The sequence below is a fragment of the Vigna unguiculata genome, chromosome 1 (assembly GCF_037176805.1).
Source record: "Vigna unguiculata cultivar grain cowpea cultivar isolate G323 ecotype 2 chromosome 1, ASM3717680v1, whole genome shotgun sequence".
Lineage (NCBI taxonomy): Eukaryota > Viridiplantae > Streptophyta > Magnoliopsida > Fabales > Fabaceae > Vigna > Vigna unguiculata.
Genome location: NC_140792.1, coordinates 25,740,743 through 25,760,192, shown reverse-complemented (window position 1 = coordinate 25,760,192; position 19,450 = coordinate 25,740,743). Strand labels below are relative to the sequence as shown.

General features: G+C 33.6%; 1 protein-coding gene across 1 annotated transcript; it reads right to left on the bottom strand.

Annotated features, from left to right (window-relative positions):
* Positions 1-11,687: 11,687 nt before the first annotated feature.
* Positions 11,688-14,494, bottom strand: LOC114181561 (putative disease resistance protein RGA1). Its single transcript, XM_085674153.1, has 2 exons — positions 11,996-14,494; positions 11,688-11,913 (listed from the first exon to the last, which is right to left on the bottom strand). The coding sequence occupies exons 1-2, from the start codon at positions 14,333-14,335 to the stop codon at positions 11,851-11,853; spliced, it is 2,403 nt and encodes an 800-aa protein (XP_085530279.1). The 5' UTR covers positions 14,336-14,494; the 3' UTR covers positions 11,688-11,850.
* Between the last annotated feature and the right edge of the window lie 4,956 nt (positions 14,495-19,450).

The following is a 19,450-nucleotide window of genomic DNA, read 5'->3' as shown; positions in this document are numbered from 1 at the left end:
ACCCATGGAGAAATCGTCCAGCGACAACCGCACATGTAGCTGAGAAAAGTGGCACATGTACATATAGAAGAACTTCTCGGTTGCCCCTTCTTGCCCGTGACACTGACGGTCGATGGCACTCACCCTCTCCAGGGAAACAATACCCCCGTTTACACCTTTTGCGATAACAGGTGTACAATTCAGCCAAGAGTTCAACAGGCGAGACCACCAAAATAAGGATGATTGATTACGAACGTCAGCAGCCACCCACCCGTAACCGCCCTTGGCCGACCAGTTACTCTCCGCCAACTCTTCTAGGGGATCTTCTCGAACCTCCCTCACCGTTTCCATAGGGATTCCGCCTACCATACCCCCAGAACTAGTGCTCTCCTCTTCAACATGTCTACCTCTACTCCTCCCAGACTTTATACTCTCACTACTAGACGTAGACAATGACACGCTATCACTACTAGACATACCTTTTCTCTTTTTTCTGGAAAGATGTCGGCTGGAATTGGGAACTAGTCAGACAAGAACATGCACACAAGATCTATGACTGGAAATTCTCGCAAATGAACCACTAAACCCTCACTCATTTTAAAATCCACATTTATAGGCCAGAATCCCAAACGGCAAAAACCCCTTCCCGCCAAAATAACAACCCATACCAATCGACACAATCATTCCAAAAGACATGAGTCTTAAAAATGACGACGCAAAAACCCCATTGATTTGACCCTTGACATCCCTTCACCTGCCATCAATCCTTTCTCGTCTTTAGCCTTAACATTGTTCATCACACTTAAAGGCTGGGGGACTGTTGTACCACACCTAGCCGGCCTCGCTAACATATCAATACATATCACCCTTGACCGACACCTATATCGGCCAAGGCTGGGGGACTGGTGTACCACACCAAGCCAACTCAACAAAATAGTAATAAAACGATACCTATATACCAAAGCATTCAAGTAATCAGCCTAGGCCGTCAAGTAACCCAGACATCTAGAGGAGCAACCTACCTAAGACAACACATGAACAACACAAACCGCCAAGGAAAGTAGTCGGCTTAGGCCGACAACTCCGATATACTTAGCAGAATCAAAACCCCCTTAGTATTCAATAGGTCCACCTAAGGGCCTGGGTTAGGGCCCAGGCCCACTTACAGCCCAAACTAAGGCCCAAGCTAGGGCCCGGCCCATGGCATAACCAGACATAATTAATACTCTATAAATACACGTGGACCCCAGTAATTAAAGGTACGCATTCATTACTCCATTAATCACCTGATTTGACCTTTTGAGAGCTTTGACTCACTTGAGCTTCGGAGTCCTTTCTATAGGTAACCCCTCCTGGGTCCAAGCCGATATGTACCAACCGGGAAGAGGCCAACTGAGGAGATAGCAGACTACATGGGTAAGGTGACACTTGTGCCTAACTTATCTTGTTTGTTCTCTGCAGGAACATAAGCTAAAGTCTTTTCTACTTTTCTTAATTACCTTAATTTATTTAGCTTCTTGTTCCATAATAACCAGTGGAGGTACACTATTATCTTTCTCTCCCTCCATTTCTAATATGTACAAAAGGGAAGATCAAATCATTGATTTTAACCAAGACATCTTCATTAAGACCAATTAGATTCCATGTGCTTCTATTGTATCACTACAAAACTGTTTGCTGGAAAGAACTAAAGGGAAGTGAAGAATGTACACTTAAAGACATTTATGGATGTTTCTAAATCTGGCATCCGCATTTTCAAACTTACCATGAACAACAGATGGAATTGTAAAAATCCCTCGATCCTTGAACTTTCCAAAAATTTTATAATATGAAGATACAAAAGATAGAGCAAGAGTAGATAAAACACAAGAGAATTTCATACTGGTTTAGATCACTATTGATCTTACGTCTTAGTTATAGTTTTTCAACCTCACTATTGATCTTACATCTTAGTTATAGTTTTTCAACCTTAGAAAAATTGATTTCACTATCAAATAAAGTTTGTACAAAATAATCTCCAATTACAAGGATCTTCGCTCTTTATGTGGTCCTCTGAAACCTCTTAGAGTACTCATAGCATAACATGCTATTTGAAATTCCTTTAAATGCTTACAAGGATCTTCACTTGTTGTTCTAAAAACTGAAGAAAACATGAACTAGATGGACTTTCTAAGGCGTGTTGATTCACTACCCTTAAAGACTTATACATGGTGTGTCGCACAAGCCTTTAGGTGATGCAAAGATCTCATACAAGTGGCCCCACTTGACACTCGTATAGGTGATTTCATCAAGTGTATGCTACAAATCATACACCACTCATAAGCGATATGAAAAACCATTAAAAACTTTTTTTAAATTAAAATTCTTACACCATAGGAATGAACATAATTGATTTACAATCAATTAAATGCTATCAGAACTAACAAGTGACTTGTTTTTACCCATATAAACCTTATTCATGGGATCTCCAATCACAAAGGTTGGGTTACCATCACTTGTTTGTTTACAAGTGGCTTAAGTCCCATTCCTCTCGATATTTCTAAAATCATATTTCTTCCCAGGGGTTTTATTAGAGGATATGCTAGATTTCATTCTAACTTCTCATAATCAATGGAAATGGTTCCACTCTTTAGCCGCTGCTTCACCAAATTATGTCTCAATTGTAAAGGTTTGTTCTTTCCAATATAATTCTTTTTTTTAGTTATAGCTACTATCGATTGACAATCACAATGTATTGACACATATGGGCTGGTTTCATTCCTAGTGGAATGTTTGCTAATAAGTTTTTCAACCACTCAGCCTTACTATTAGCCATTTCGAAAGCAACAAAATTAGATTCCATTATTAATCTTGCAATAATTGTTTTCCTGACTGATCCCCATGTAATCGCACCACCCTCAAGTGTGAATACATAACCACTAGTGGATTTTGTGTCATCTGAATCAGAGATCCAATTAGCACCACTGAACCCATCTAGTATAGCGGGAAATCTACTACATTCAATGGCATAATCCATTGAACCTCTTAAGTATCTCATAAGTCTTGCAAATGCATCCTAATGTTCCTGATTAGGACTTTGAGTATACCTACTTAGTCTACCTATTGCATAAGCAATATCAGGTCTTGAAAAGCTCATCAAATGCAACAAGCTCCCAATTATCTGCACATACTAAGATTGAGAAATAGATTATCCTCTGTTTTTCTTTAGTTTAGAGTTAGCATTATAAAAGGTATTTACTGTTTTAAGTCATAATATCCAAACTTCTTGAGAAGTTTCTTAATGTATTGTTCTTCGGATAGTAATATATTCTCTCCCTTACATACCATATCAAAATATTCCTAACTTGAGTGTCAGAGTGTCTACAGGTACCCACCCTCCAAGAGCATCGCCAAGCGAGTAGTTCAGAGGCAAGAAGAGGGGAGAGCCAATCAAGGAGAGAAGACTCTTGAGATCGCTTGGTTCCATACAAGAACACAAATGCATGTATATTTATAGATGAAATGAGAGATTAAAATGGGCCAAAACCCATGGCTTTCGAAGGATATTTGTAACAACCCAAAGTTGACCATAGTGCCTTATGGAAAAGAGCTGCAACGTTCACAAAAATTAAGCAACGATACAAAGAAAAGTCTGCTTGCTTCCGCAACTCCTGGAATGTGCAAAAGGTTGCAAATATATGCAACAACCTTCTAGTTTATTTTGCAATATACATTATCCAAGTTTTATTTTATACCACTTGCAAGCCCACAAATTCTTAGAAGCAAGTGTATAGTTTTCAAAATAAAAGGGATATCAATGAGATAAAAATACAAATATTATGATAGATGACATCCGATGGAGCAAGTTTCTTTAGATTTCTTTCATACATTACGAACCTTCCTGCTTGTAATTTATTCAAGCATATCCTAGACCAAACCATCACAACCACCCATGCAAAACCCTCCACAAAAGCCCCTACCCCTACACTATCGCTTGGCGTAGCCTAAATGCTGCCAGGAAAAACTGTGTTCCAGACCACCTGTTGGTACCCATACGCCACCAAGCACCACACGCTCTAGGGACCTCTTTGTTTGTAGCTATTGCCTGCCGTTACCATCCCTATTGCGAGGCACTACACCAGTAAAGCGAATTCTACTAGTTTAAGCACTGCAGAATGATTTCTAAGACACCAAGACATCATAGTCACACATCCAGAATACCACTTACGCATTATTACAGTTCAATATACCTCAAATTGCATCATCACAGTTCCTAACTATCAAGCAACCATAATCATTCATGCATTCGAAATTTGGAAATATGACATCCCTTAAGTGTAGCCAAGAATATACACTGAATGTGTGATTTTATATTCCAACAATCCAAGCATGCATGTAATTATACAAACCAGCACAATACTTATGATACTCCTTCATCCTAATGCACCACACACAAAATCAAGATTTATCAAGCCACATGATCACATATCCATACATAAGTGCACCCTAGTAGCTATTTGATATTATTAATAAATCATACATGCAATTGAAATACTCCTTAACAACACATATTCTAATCTTTTTCCTTTCCATAACTCCAACCAATTCAAGTTTAATATTAGTCTATATCCCTAACTCATGCATCAAACACACCCATGTATGAATCTATACATCATGCCATCATGCTATTTTTATGAGCTAATATATTCCTCAATAACCCCAATTTCATTTTCCCACACAACCAACCAAATTAGGTTGTTGACCACCATCCATCGCCTAGCGGCATACATGTACCTCCATTAATCTAGCATGCATATGTATTCAATTTATTCAGACAATCTCAAAATAACCTAATTCAAAATCTACACATCGCATTTCGCATTCATTCCCAAGCCCTTATTTGAACCCTCATGTGTGCATATAAACCCCAATTATGAAATAATCAGACTACTAAGATTTGTCTTAGTTATCGTTAATTCGAGAATATTAAATCTCGTGGGAGTATCTTGGGATATCTCCATATTATTGCTCTTAATGGGCCTTATTGGATTACATTATTAGGTCGGGTAGGTGCACAAGTCGTTAAGTTGGTTATTGCTTACTAGAACATTTTTGCTAGGAGAAACCTAATTTGTAGGGCAAATGGAAAATTAATTCTATAAATTACAATCTTGGATTATTTATTGTACAAGTCCTCCTTAAGTGAACTATAGTTACAATACTTGAAATTGTTAGTGATACACTAAGCAAACTATGATTCATGGAACAAATTCTTCATGCTTTTAAAGTTCTTTACCTATATTAGTGCCTTTATCCACCTATAATAAGAAGGTTAATCATTATTAGTTAAAATATATATGTTAGAATTGTTGTTGCAAAATGGCTTTAGAATTAGGTGGAGGTTGAATAGAGCCTGCAAACATTTTAAGGTGCAGACATATTATAACAAATACAAATAACGTAAGGTGTAAGGTAGAGAAGAATACACACAAGGATTTATAATGATTCACCTCCACTTGAGGCTATGTGTAATCTTTTAAGCCATTCGATTAAGAAAATTCAGTAATCAAAATCTTTGGCTAGCATGAGTATCAACCTCTCCTAGTATCACGGGTTTCTGCTCTTCAAGAACAAGAGTATAAACCTTTTCAAGTTACAATTAGTTTAACCTCTCTAGGTATTTTTTAGCCCCTAATCCCTACCCAGAATAGAGGCACATGCTTAGGGATAATAAACATGTTTAGAAGGTGAGTTTCTTCACCTTCTTATGGTTTAGTTTTATATTGACTTTTTCTTATGCATACTTGAGTTGATTTGACTTATTGACTTGACTTAAGTTGACTTGTTGACCTTTGACTTGAGTTGTTTGTTTTGTAGGTCAACCTAGTGTCAACTTGGAAAAAGATAACACTACTCGGAGTGGAGAGCCTTAACCTTGAACCGCTCATGCTAGGTGCACATTTGGAAAGTGTGGGAGCTTGTCAAAAATTGATTTTATTTTATTTTTTTAATCTTTTGCAATTTTATTTCTTTTTATCATTTATTGTTTTCTATTTAATCTTTTATTTATTTTATTTATCTTTATTATCTTGAACTATTTTTTTATTTGTAATTCATTTATATAGATTTTATAAGAACTAATTGTAAGTAGTGAAACGAGTAATTAGCCAAGAAGGAGGCATTGAATTGACTTTTTGAAAACTTTGATTACTTTTAATTTCATAAAGCTCATTTTTTATTGAACCAGACCAATCAAGAAATTAGAATGCAATTATTGTTTGCTATACACTTTCAATCGATTAAAAACAGGGATAAAAGATTGATTTCATTAAACAAACAGTTATGCATACACATCAGTTTATTTAAATAGATTAAAATACAGAAATAGTCGATTAAAATACTGGGTAATTATGCGGAAATGCAAATTTAATGATTTACTCAAAAATAGCATTTGTAGTTAACCAAGATTGATTGAAGACTAGAATATACACAAAGATACAACTTAATATTATGTCAGATCACTCAAGAACCATGGAAAGAGTATTAAAATCAAGTTTCTTAAATCGTTATATCAAAAATTAAGTAGAGAGAGAGAATCAAACACAAGGACACATATTTTATATTGATTCAATCAAATTTGAGCTACATCCAGCTTGTCAAGGCAACCTGAGCCATACTTTCAATCCACAAGATTATACTTTCAAAATATGCAAAAACACAAACTAAAACTCTTAAATCCCACAAGACTCGGAATAAGCACAACAAGATTCCATTTGCAGACTTAGAAAACCACTAGGCAACAACTAGAAACATGAGAAAGATCAAACTTGAATGAAGGCTCTCCCTAGCCAACCAAACCTCTTTCTCCAAGTTCCTTAATGAAGCAAAAATGATCCAAGAAGATCAAAGCTTCTTCACAAATAATTGTTCTTCTATATGATCCATAGAGAGAGAATTGTCTTAGAGTTTATAATGATTTCACGCTGAAAATAGCAAGTGTAATCTCTCTCTGAAAAAACATAACTTATAGCCTATCTGTTAGCATATTCAACAAGTTAATTTTTTCATTCAATATGTTGATTTCATTTAACTTAAGTGAAGTTAGTTGATTGAAAGTTATTTTAGCTGATTGAATATGTAACTTATAGAACTATAGCAGCAAACCATTTAACCTGTTAAAAACCCATTTAACAGGTTAAAAGACACCAACCAGACCCTAGACATCTATACAATGCCAAATTGTCTACACTAAGAGCACCAATCTTTAAGCTTTGTGATCTTCATGTAAAACTCAGATTTAGCACACTCTCCAAGCTTGATCAACACACAAATCTCCAAGTATTCACATCTTCATCAATTTATCATAGCTTCATCACGTCACAATGCAATGTCTTCATATATCTTCATCAAATCTTCAAGCATCAAATCATTTGTGCTAACACTAATTTCTTGAAAAATCAATTGAGAGACGACTTTGGGTTATATATATCTTTACCCTTACTAATCTTTTAGCTACTATTTTAGCAATACTAACGTTGATATATTTTAGTAGTATTAACTTGAACGCTTCAATGACAACGTAATAAGAGAGAACACCTTGAATTTTGGGAGAAAACACCTCCTGTTTTAGGTGAGTAAAGAGGACTCGTGTAAAATCATGCTCTCAAAGAAGGGGGAAAATGAAATGTTAAATTTTCCTCCTAATTTGACTCAATCTTTTGTTTTTAATTTTGTGCCATATCATCGGCGAAGAAAAAAAAATCCAAATAAAAAAATATTTTTCAAAATCAAACTCGATATTTTATTATTTCAATATTTATTTTCTCTTTGCGTCGGTGAAACCAATGCTAACATTTAAATAATTAATAAAAACTTAATATTATTAGATCCAAAAAAGTACCAAAATGAATTTTTTTTTTAATTTTCTTTTCTGTTTTATAGTGTTAGTTAAATCGATTCTGATTGGGAGAATGCTCTTAATGTGTGTTTTGAGTTAGTTTAGTCGATGCTACTTGCGTTGTACTGATCGCCAACGTTGTTAGTCTAAAGCCCATTATTCTTGTAGTGTAGGGAGAAATGAAGTAGAAAGAAAATTTCGCATCATTTTGTCCAATAAGCAAAGTAGAAAAGTGGGACAAAATTACAACTCTTCCATTACGTAATCTTTATGTTATTTTTTGGCCAATAGATGTAGAAGGTTTGACATATTTTCTCTCTTTTGTATTAGTATGACTAGTAAAACTTCTCTTTAAATCATCTCATGTATTCCAACATTGATGACTTTGTTTATTTTTTCACTTGTGCATGCTTTTATGATCTTTGAGATATGTATAGAGGTAAACGAAGTTTTCATTTTTTATAGTACAAAAATTACTATTTTCTCCTTTAAATAGATGATATATGATCATTATTACAAATTGTGTTGCTTCTGTGCATTCCTCTTCCTCCTCACTTTTGTTGTGTTGTGGTAAGGTTGTACAACTTTTGTATCACTTCAATAGAGATATACAAGGAGTTACTATAAGAAAAATCTTAAATAATGACCAATTTTAATAACTAAAGATATCTTCAGAGACCAATTTTCTAATTGGAGACTAATTTAGAGACTAATTTTCTAATTGGAGACTAATTTAGAGACCAATTCTTTTGGTAGTGACTGTTAGTGACCAATTTAAAGATCAATTAATAATAGAACTATTTAAGTTATCAATTTAGAGATCAATTATAATTTTTTAAGACTATTTTAGTTACCAATAATTTTTAGTTTATAAATTTGTATATAAATTGATCACTATAGTGACTAATTATTTTTTATCTCTAAAATTGATCACTATTCAAGAGTCACTACTAAAGTAACATAATTAATTTACACAAAATTAATTGTGTAGTAAACTTAGAAAGATAACTTTACCTTAAATATATCTAATTTGTTTAAACAGACTAACATATTTTACTATATCTATAAATATAAAGAAAATACTGAAGTTTTGTATAATAGTATTAATGATTAGGGATGACAACGGGGCGGGGCGGGCACGGGTTTCCCTATACCATACCCATCTCTGTAAAAAAAATTCATCCTCATCCCCATACCCAAACCCAACGGGTATTAAACTTTTGACCCATTCCCATCCACACCGGGTAACAGGTATAATCTCGTACCCATACCCATACCCATTTTCTTACTACTCAACATTAATTTTAATTAATTTTTATAAAATAATAAAAAAATTATGATAAAGGAAACATAATATTATCAAATATTCAATATTAGAATGATGATTGTTTTTTCGATATCAAATACTTTAAAATAAATTATAATTGTTTATATTTTATATTATAATACCAAATAAAATTTCATGAGAACTAAAACAATTATTAAATTTGCAAACATTAATGCAACATAATTGATAAAATTTAAAAATATTTTTTAAAAAATATAAAAGAAAAACAAATATTCAAATTAAAATATATTTTAAATGTTTGTTTACTTCAATCTTTTCAATTCTAATAAATCTTTTTTTATACACTAATAAAAGTTATAATACATCATTTGATCAAAATGATACAAAGAACATAATTGATATTTTAAATGTTTGTTTACTTCAATCTTTTAAATTCTAATAAATCTCTTTTTTATACACTAATAAAAGTTATAATACATCATTTGATCAAAATGATACAAAGATCAAATAATAATCATAATAAAAGTTTAAAATAAATTATAATTGTTTACATTTTAGATTATTATACCAAAAAAAATTTCATGAGAACCAACACATTTATTAAATTTACAAACATTAATGAAACCTAGTTGATAATATTTAAAAATATTTTTAAAATAATATAAACGAAAAACAAATATTCAAATTAAAATATATTTTAAATGTTTGTTTACTTCAATCTTTTAAATTCTAATGAATCTATTTTTTATACACTAATAAAAGTTATAATACATCATTTGATCAAAATGATACAAACAACAAATAATAATCATAATAAAAGTTTAAAATAAATTATAATTTTTTACATTTTCGATTATAATACCAAATAAAATTTCATGAGAACCAACACATTTATTAAATTTACAAACATTAATGAAACCTAATTGATAATATTTTAAAAATATTTTTAAAATAATATAAACGAAAAACAAATATTCAAATTAAAATATATTTTAAATGTTTGTTTACTTCAATCTTTTAAATTTTAATGAATCTATTTTTTATACACTAATAAAAGTTATAATACATCATTTGATCAAAATGATACAAACAACAAATAATAATCATAATAAAAGTTTAAAATAAATTATAATTTTTTACATTTTCGATTATAATACCAAATAAAATTTCATGAGAACCAACACATTTATTAAATTTGCAAACATTAATGAAACCTAGTTGATAAAATTTAAAAATATTTAAAAAAAAATATAAAAGGAAAACAAATATTCAAATTAAAATATATTTTAAATGTTTGTTTACTTCAATCTTTTAAATTCTAAGGAATCTCTTTGTTATACACTGATAAAAGTTATAATACATTACTTAATCAAAATGATACAAACAACAAATAATAATCATAATAATAAATTTTTAACATAGATCTTGTATCTTTTGAACTTCAATTATGTTGGATGCTGATAAAAAATATTAATGACAATTACATTAAATTTTTATATTGTAGTAAATAAAAGTTATTTATACAATTATAGAGACAAAATTACAGTATGATTGATAATGAGTTAAAAAATAAAAAATAATTAAATAAAATATATCGAAATAGTATTCTACATGATGAAAATAAACAAGAAATAAAAATATTAAAAAATTAACAAATGTTTACAAACAATTTGAGAGACTATTGAAAGAAATCGCACAAAGGAAAACAAATATATAATTAAGGATATGATAAGTTAAAAAATATCTTAGAGATATAAGAAAACTTTTCAAATATCAACATATATACTCAGTAGTTGAGAAATAACAAAAAATGTTTTAGTGAAATAAAAAAGTTATTCAAATGAAACAAAAACTAATAATAAGAATAATAAGTAAATGATTTTTTTTTATATTACCTAGTAAACGAAATGTTTATGCTATTAAATACTTAAATAATGGAGAGTATTAAACATTTTTATGTGAAAGAAAAATATACATTAAATAAAAATATTAAAAATAATAGAAATATTCAAATGTGAGACATAAAAAAATTTAATTAACATACATATTTTTAAAATAATTACATAAAGATTATGATAAGATGAAAAATATAATTGAAATGCGAATGAGTTTCATGACAAACCAAATAATTAGAATAAATAAAAAATAATATATATATATATATATGGTTATTTAATTAATTAGGAATATTTTAATAATTTAAACGGGACGGATAATATGACGGAGATATGTACATTCCATACCCAATTGAAAAAGTCGGAGATTCCTCATACCCATACCCATACCCATACCCATACTCAGTCAATGCGGAGATTTTCCGTCAAAACGGAGACGGATTCGGGCAATACATACGGAAACGGGTTTATTTGCCATCTCTCTTAATGATAGACAAAGCAAACCCGTAAAGAAAAAAAAAAAAAACAAATGTTCCACTACACAACCATGTCATGGAGGTCTTCTAAATTGAAATGAAACACGATTAACAAAATGGAAAAGCATAAAAAATAGTGGACATGTTGGAAAAAACCTTAACAAAAGAATAAATAAAGAAAATAAGGGGTTTCAGACTACCTCTTGCTCTTCATTTAATTCTTCTCCGGCTCTTCCGGTTTCTTAATGACAACATTTTTTATGTGTGATATTTTGGGCCAAAACTCTCCAACATGGGGCTCATAGTTTTTACACAAATAAGGACAACCTACGATGATCAAACTTTCAAGCACTGTGAGGTGATGGATGTTATCCGGGAGAGATACCAAATTTGGACAATATGATAAATGAAGTGTTTCCAGATGAGTCAGAGTTGTTAACCAGTCTGGAAGTATTTCAAAATTGTGGCAATTTGAAACCGTCAAGCACTGTAAGGAGTTGGCAGCCTTTTGAAGCCATTTAGGCAAAGCCACCAGCTGTGATAAATTGAAAAACAAAAGAAGTTTTAACTTCAGCTTGGAGCTTTCTTCTTCATGGTGGCCCTTCCACACTTCCAAGTCCAAATTACCGCAGTTTGCAACCATCAATGTTTCTAATTGAGGAAAATTTTGACCATCCAACAACAAAGATTTCAGACTCTGACAGTCTTCCACACACAATGTATTAAGAATAGGAAATTTCACCCCTCCAAAGATGGACTCTACATTATGGCATGACTCAATATTCAACATTTCTAGTGATCCCAAGTTGGCGATCTCATTCATAGGCAAAACAGTTTGCTTTATGCTAAACTCCAGACAACGGAGACTGATCAGTTTTCTTAATCCTTTGGGCAAAGCTTCCAGCTCTATGCATTTGGCAAGCAGCAACACTTGCAAACTTTGGAGCTTGCAAACAGAGTCGGGGAGTCTCTTAATGTTTGCATTTTCGCCAATGTCCAAATATCTCAAATGTTTCAACTTGACAATGTTACGGGGCAAAGTCTCAAATTTTGCACCTCTTAAATCCAAAACTCGCAAACATTTGAACTTTGGCAGACATGTATTCAGTAAAGCTTCACAGTTGGCGGCTGCTGCACCATTTGGAAACAGTACAGTTCTCAAAGCGGCTGATTTTTTAGTCACCAAATTGTTGAACAAACTGCTTTCAGCAAAAGATAGATGCCGAACATTATCCGGAATATTTTGAATGTTGGAATTCACGTATAGACACTCATCCATCGCAATAAATTGGGCGAGATCATGCACCAAATCATGTATTCTAAAACTATACGCAGTGCCAAAGTTTACAAAATCCTGAAGGAAGGATCTTGACAGAAGTTCATGCAAATATTGATTGCCCACTTCTTCAAGTGTCCTTTTGGTTTTTGGTAGTGCAATGAGACCAAGTGCCCCCCAAAGAAAGGTTATTTCATAACTACCAAATTCATAATCTTTTGGGTAAAGGGAAAACAATGCAAAACATTGCCTCAAATAGGAGGGCATGAGATCATAACTCAATTTAAGGGCAGGTAAAATGTCATTCTTCTTCTGAGGCAAATTCCAGATTTCATTGTCACTCACATATTCCCAATCACTGGCCTCAAATTTCGAGAATAGTGAACTCCCTAATGTTCTCACTGCCAAAGGAACCCCTTTGCATTTTTTCACAATTTGTCTGCCAATATTTACTAAGTGAGGATGTCTTTTCTCCTGCCCTTCCTTAAATGCCCACTTGACAAACAGAGACAATGAGTCCTCCTCAGAAAGACCTTCTAAAGTGTGAAAGGGAACTGTGCCCATCATGGAAGCAATTGAAGTACTACGTGTGGTCACAAGGATTTTACTTCCTGCTGCACTTACATGGATTAAATCCCTCAGCTCAATCAATTTAACACGGTCTTCGTTCCATACATCGTCCAATACGAGTAAGAATTTTTGACCGGACATTTTCTTTTTCAGTTGATTTTGTAGTTGTTCCAGATCCAACACGTTCCAATTCGGTGGGTTAGAAGGAGCATCAGCAGAAGCTGAATCAGTGGCGGAGTTGATGATTTTGATAATGAGTTGTTTAATGTCAAAGTCAACGGAAACACACACCCACATCTTTAACGGAAAGCATTCCTGGATCCTACTGTCATTGAACACAAACTTTGCAAGCGTAGTCTTTCCCAAGCCTCCAATCCCCACAATGGGAATAACAGAGAGAGGTGTATCATCGTTATTAGGATTCTGCTGCATCAAAAGCTCTATGATCTTTTCTTTATCTTTTTTCCTTCCTATCACTTCTGAATCACTCACACGGGAATGTGTCATATCTCTCGGATGAACAACACGTGTGTCAACATCAATTATTTGAAGACTAAACTTATGCCTATCAGCTGCAACCTTGTCTAGTCTTTTGCTGATATCTTTAATTTGTTGACCCATTTTACAACGAAAAAGAAGTGGATTGGAGGTTGAGAAGAAGTGACTTACCTTGTCTTTGGTGCTACCATGAACTTTCACCACTTTGTTTCGTAGTGTTTGGCATTCAAATTCATCCAAAACATCTTCAGCATCAGAGAAGACAGTTTTGAGGTGGGTGAGCCATTCACGGAGCTCATGGTTGCGCTCCTGCTTTTGCTCAGCATCTAACAGCACAGCCTTGACTAAAGAAAGATTTTTTGTAAGTTCTTGAAGATCGTCGTATAAACCCACCACTCGAGAAGCTTCTTGAAAAACATGAGAAGCAAGCTTTTCTATGAGTGACTCTGCGATGGTGAAGAGAAATGATTCAGCCATGGTTAGCTATGAGGAATTCGAAAGACAGATATGAGAAAGCAGAAGACTAGTTTTGTGGGTTGTCTCGGAGGAAAGTAATAATGAATTTGTCATTTGTTGTCCTACACGGCTTACGGTATCTGTTCTTTGTTTATTTCCAAAACGAAAACAAAGTTTCTATTCTTTGCTTCTTTCCATAAACGAAAACTAGTTTCTATTCTTTGCTTATATATTGAATTTTCTCTTTTACTAGATCCTCCATATTTATTGGCCATGCAATTGCAAAAACTACATGAGTGGGTATTCTATTTAATGAAATTACACTTATTTTCACTATTTTTTTTTTTATTTTCAAAATTGCATATATATACAACAGTCGTTTCTAAAGATTTATATGATATTATATTTTTAAATAATTCAGATAACTAATTAGTGCAGAGGACGGTTAATATAGTATTTGTAAAACAATAAATTTTTTTTAGTTTCTAAGATGTGGAGATAATAGGGAAAAAAGAGACAAGTGCATTTGTAATCACCGAAAATTTCTACTATTGGTAAACATAACAAGAAAAAGATTACATTATATATATGTTACTCAAAGTAAACATAATTTGTTTAATATTATTCTGTGCATATCTTAAACTTTTAAACATGATTCTAATTTTAAAATTCTATTAATTACTTTCATTTTTCCGACATATTTGACCCATTTATATTTCTAAAGAAAATATTAGGAAAACAACCGTTCTTAAAATTATAATGTGTATAGCTAATTCATGTTAAGTAGAACATAATGCAAAGGAGAAGAAGACATTATTAATATTTATTTATTCAATTTTTAATTGTTAATTTGTTACACTGGCTTGGCAAATTTGGGGGTGAGAAAACAACAGTACTTGTGATTAATTATAAAAGAAATAAAATGCTTGGCTTTGTTTTCATGTTTATATTATGGATAATTTAACCCACTTTTTTTGACCCACTTTTAACTTATCACTTCAATCACCATTAGATCATTACATTACATCACTAAAAAGAATAAAAAAAGATGATCTAGTGATGATTGAAACAATGAATTAAAAATGGATAAAAAAGGAAGGTTAAAATATCATTTTTCTTATATTATATCGTTATGAATTAGCGGATTTGGAAAGTGACAAGACAAAAATATTAATTCCAAAATTAATAAAATATGATTTTGGTTAATAACTTATAATTTCAATTGTATCAGGTCTAGTTCAATTTTTTTTTAAACAAATAATTGTATTTTCTGAATAATAATAATTTAAAAATCTTGTCTGACACATACTGTAAGGATAACTTGTAGTATGTAAATAAAATTATGATTCGGTGAGTTGAGTGAAACACTTTGTCCTTTGAGTGTAAATTGCATGTGGTTTACTTGCGAAAGAATTAACGACTTTTTTTTTCTGTGGGAAGGAATCATGATTTCTTTAGCACTTTATCATTTGAAGGTAACACTTGAAGTAGAAATAAAATTGTGCAAAAGTTTATGTTTAATATATATATATTATTTTTCACTTCAGCTTCTTAATTTGTTTTTATCATCCTTAAGTTCTAAAACTCTACTTATTTATTCCACGCTTCGCAATATTATTAACAAGTATTTTTCAGAAATATCCAGCAATTACTAAGATATTCAATCCCCCTAAGCAGTAGTTGAAATTCAAACCAATAACAATGAATCCAGGAAATTGAAATAAAATGTTTGTTTTATTCGATTGGATTGATATTTGAATTATATTCAGTGATTTGTGTAACGTCCTATTTAATTTATAAACGTAATTAAAGGAAACGCTACACATAAGATAGTATAACCACGCAGTCCTTGGATTCTCAACATCACCCCTACCAAACCAGGCACCCCACGATGCCAACAAAAGTAGGATAACGGTTTAACTAAAAGTTTACAATCTAATAACCACGAATACAGGGGTCATAGTCCTAAAAAAAGCATGAAGGAAAAAAGTATAAGATCCAGCCCAGATGGCTAAGCAGCGGAATCGCCATTCCCTTGTTGACCACGAGAACCTCGCCCATCTGCTCCCATCAACCAAGTTGATGATCATCGCAAGGAAGAACAGCCACATACAACACAACCATGCAACAAAACGGGTAAGCTAGAACCAACAACATATTCATCATACAGTCAAATATATTTTCATCATCTCACATCCATATAACAACCAAACATGTTATGACTCCTCATTCAATACACTACGACTCGACTCGACTCATCCGAATACGTATAACTTGATCGGATTCAGCAGATGCTTGCACTTGTGGTGGATACCTCTGCTCAACCCCGAGCTGCTCGATCCTGAGCTATGTGTTACAAGTATTACGATGAATCAAATTTCCCTCACCACAAGGTTAGCCCTTAATGAATTTCGGGCCTCCTGCTACTCTCACCACAGGAGTCAGTCCGCTCTAGGTGAGACTAACTGAGCCCTCAGAGTGTCAGGATGCAACCTTACCTTGAATCCTTACCTAGCTATACAAATAGGGGTCATGGAATTACGTCCCGACCACTGAAGCACGACCCTGAAAGTCTCACCTAGAGACCCCCAAGGAATTATGCACTACACAAAAGGAATACAATCATTCAATCAATAATATTCACCATGCGAAGATACCCTCATTATGTCGACCTTTAAAGTCGTTACCTCTGACATTTCCAGAGCCAACCCATTCCGACTCGTCATAATCCATCCATGTACATAGAATCCAAATTATCATACCAGTTTAACAACACCAATCTCATTTAGTTCACATGCCCATGCTCATACCAAACCCATCATTTATAATTCATGAATCATGCTACGTATATATCACACTTCATTATATACATGTCCCTCATCGTAACATTCACACCCACCAAAACAGATCATCCAGAAATAAACAAACATTCAAACTCATCGTTGTCTCGCCCAGCGCCTCGCTCAGGCTGAGGGGTCTCGCTCAGCCGAGACGTACTCGCTCACGCGAGCTCCCCCTTCGCCTAGGCGAGGGCTCGAGAAGGAAGCAGAAGCACTCGCGGGATCTCGCTTAGGCGAGACCCCTCTCGCCTGGGCGAGATGCTCGCTCGCTCAGAAACACAGTGTGTCGCCTGGGTGACCATTCGTGGAAAAAGGCTTAGGCGAGCCTCTGCTATTCTCGCCTAGGCGAGACCAGCTCGCTTGGGCGAGTTTATCAGTGCTCGACACTGTTTTCACCTGCAACAGATGCGAAGACATATCACAAGCAACCATCCCACCGTATCATACATCCATATCAACAGGTAAACACACAAGAGAATCACCAACTACACAAAACAGCATACTCGCACCAAATAAACGGAGGATTCTAGCTTCCTGTACCTGGAGGAAGGGTTAACGGAAGTCCTGACAGTACGATAGCTAGCACTATTTTCCCAAGAACGGCTAAAGAGCTAGAAAACAGTGGAGGAACAGAACCAAGGGGAATTTATTACGAAGCCCTAACTGGACATAATGCCAAGGAAAATACATACAGGCTAGAAGGGCACTTACGCGGAGTAGGAACTGGGTTTGAGCTAGCTCGAAGAGGACCTTAGGCAAACCCTAGCAGAGTGTTCTGTGAGGGGTAAGGAGAGTGACGGCTGCTGGATTTTCTGCAAGAGTGCAAAGTGAGGGTTAGGGCATCCTGAAAGGGTTTTATCAATTGGGCCAACCTTAGGCCCAAACGCAAGAGGGCAACCCTTAACTTTAGGGCAGAAATGGCCAGCCAACTTTGATGGGCCATACAATTTGGTTTGCAGTTAGTTTCTTTGAAACTTAACCTATCCTAAAACCTAGATCATTGAAACTGAAAATGTGTATTTTATTACAGTAAAACTAGAAAATTTCATTGTAATATTTCAATAACTCTATCTCACAATAATATTTTATCATCTTTTAAATTGTGGTTCGTTTCTTTTCCGGTGTTTTATCGGTAATAAAAATCAACAATAAAAAATATATAAATTTGTTCAAAATAATTTAAGTGTGAGTTAAAATTTTATATTGGATAAAAAAGACAAAAATAAACACTATAAAAGGTAAAAATCCATCACCTCATTATCTTAATATTTTAAGTTAAAAATGGTGTTAAATGACTTTTATATATATATATAACCACAATAGAGAATATCTAGGTGCTCCATCCCTTTAGATATGTAGATAAGATAAAAATGGAGAGACAACTCAAAACGTTCCCTCAACCACGTTGATTTACGATGTTTATAACGTAAATGTAGTAAAATCAAAATGCAGTGGCATGTTCGTAAATATAGAGCAATTACAATTTTGAAAAGAAAAATCATGACAATTCTTTTTAAATTTGTCATGGAAGTTTAAAAAATCACAAGGGATTGAACTAGAACTGTTATGGAATGAAAAAATCATGTCGGTTTGGTGAAGTAACTGTCGTGAAATTGCTGACGAGGGTTAAAAAGGTTTTAATTTTCACTTCCCATGCATGTATAGTTCTTCTTTCCTATTCCCACAGTTGAAGCACAAGTCACCACCACCCTTTCTTCAATGTTTCCTCTCTCTTAATCACCATTCTTCCAACATCGTTCTTCTGCCATCGTTACTAATTGCATTGGCTTCCTCCGCTGTTTGCCAGTCGTTAATTGTCACCGCTGTCTGGTCTTCGCTCTTCACACTATTTTTCTCGCCTCTTGGGTGGTTCTCTCTTTGTCGTCTTTAGTTCCCTTTGTGGCATTCATCACTTTTTTTTTTCTCTACCATAAGTCTTCTGTGTTAGTGGGTGGTAGGTTACATTTTGCTAGTGCTAGTGGAGTCTCATCCTCTTCATTCTTTCTCGTTTTTTGCTAGTGTTGGTCGGGTATTCTTCCCTCGTATCTCATTTTGAGCTTGTGATCGAGGTCGTACCCAATCAAATTAAACAGTTTAAATGCAGTACTTAGGAGTTAACCCAAGGTCATCTCCTAGTGACCAATATTTTCATTCAAAGGTTCTAGATGCAAATACAACACAAAATGGGGGAGGGGGTTGCCAGTTTAAAAAATTCAACAGAGAAATAAAACACAATTTCAGAATTGATAAAACAATAGTGAAAACAACATTGATTTCTTGATTTGAATGAAAATCC